The following is a 977-nucleotide window of genomic DNA, read 5'->3' as shown; positions in this document are numbered from 1 at the left end:
AAAATGTGTTATTACCACCAACCTGTTAAGTCAGAAATTATAGCTGGTTTTTCCTCAAAATGTTTTGCAGGATGTCTTATAAAGTGGTGATTCAAAACTGACAATTTCTTCTTGGAATTTTGAGTTATCTAGAAAGAACATTGATACATTCTGTATCATTTTATATCTACTGTAATACTTCAGTGAAATATTGTTTCAAGTAATAATGATATGAGTCAACATTTCTTTACTCAGCCCAGCACTGTTCTGAACACTGAACATGTTATTAACTTATTTAATAATCACAAGAACTCTAAGAGATAATAACCTTTTTATCTGCATTTTAAATATGAAGAAACTAAAGCACAGAGAAACTAAGGAACTTGCCCAAAGTCACACAGCTATTTTGAGTCTGGGCTGGGATCCAAACCCAGGCATTCTGGCTCTACAATCCATGCTTTAATTATTATGCAACAGTGCCTCTCAAGTAATAGTTAAGAGTAAAACATTATAAAGAGGTATAGCATCAGAACAGAACTTAAAGAGATTCTCTGGTCTAGTGATTCCAACACATTAGTTTCCATACTCAAGCCAGTGCCAATCCCACAACAAAAAATACACTGGTCACTAGAGAAAATGTAAATTGCCAGCTGTTCTTCCCTGGAACTACTCTCTTCTATTGTCCTTCTGCTTTTTTTTTAATAGCCTAGCACAAAAAGTTGGCAACTTTTTATCAGTCCCTCCCTTTATAAAAAAAGGGGGGTACTAGCATAAAAAATCCATTTGGAATCTACCACTATTCAACTTGCTAGGGGAGGAAGAAGACACAGAGGTTAAGATAGAGATTAGGTATAAACTTTGTAGTCCTGAATTTGTTCTGGAAGTATCAGTACGAATGCCTGTTTTTTTTAAATTGTGTTTTTTGGCCTTTTAGTTAAGATAAAATACATTTCTTAGCTATGGCCACAGAAAAGGCCTAGAAATCCTAACCCAGCAGC

General features: G+C 34.8%; 1 protein-coding gene across 1 annotated transcript in view; it reads right to left on the bottom strand.

Moving 5' to 3' along the window:
- The window catches only part of PGAP1 (post-GPI attachment to proteins 1), a 125,253-nt gene that overhangs the window by 79,715 nt on the left and 44,561 nt on the right, over nucleotides 1-977 (bottom strand). Inside the window, 1 exon segment of the mRNA XM_012641638.1 lies at nucleotides 16-128. Within this exon segment, the coding sequence (XP_012497092.1) occupies nucleotides 16-128 (113 nt within the window).

Source organism: Propithecus coquereli, unplaced genomic scaffold, assembly GCF_000956105.1.
Source record: "Propithecus coquereli isolate 6110/MARCELLA unplaced genomic scaffold, Pcoq_1.0 Scaffold167, whole genome shotgun sequence".
In the NCBI taxonomy this organism is placed as follows: Eukaryota; Metazoa; Chordata; class Mammalia; order Primates; family Indriidae; genus Propithecus; species Propithecus coquereli.
The sequence above is the reverse complement of the archived record's forward strand: the minus strand, read 5'-3'. Positions and strand labels throughout refer to the sequence as shown.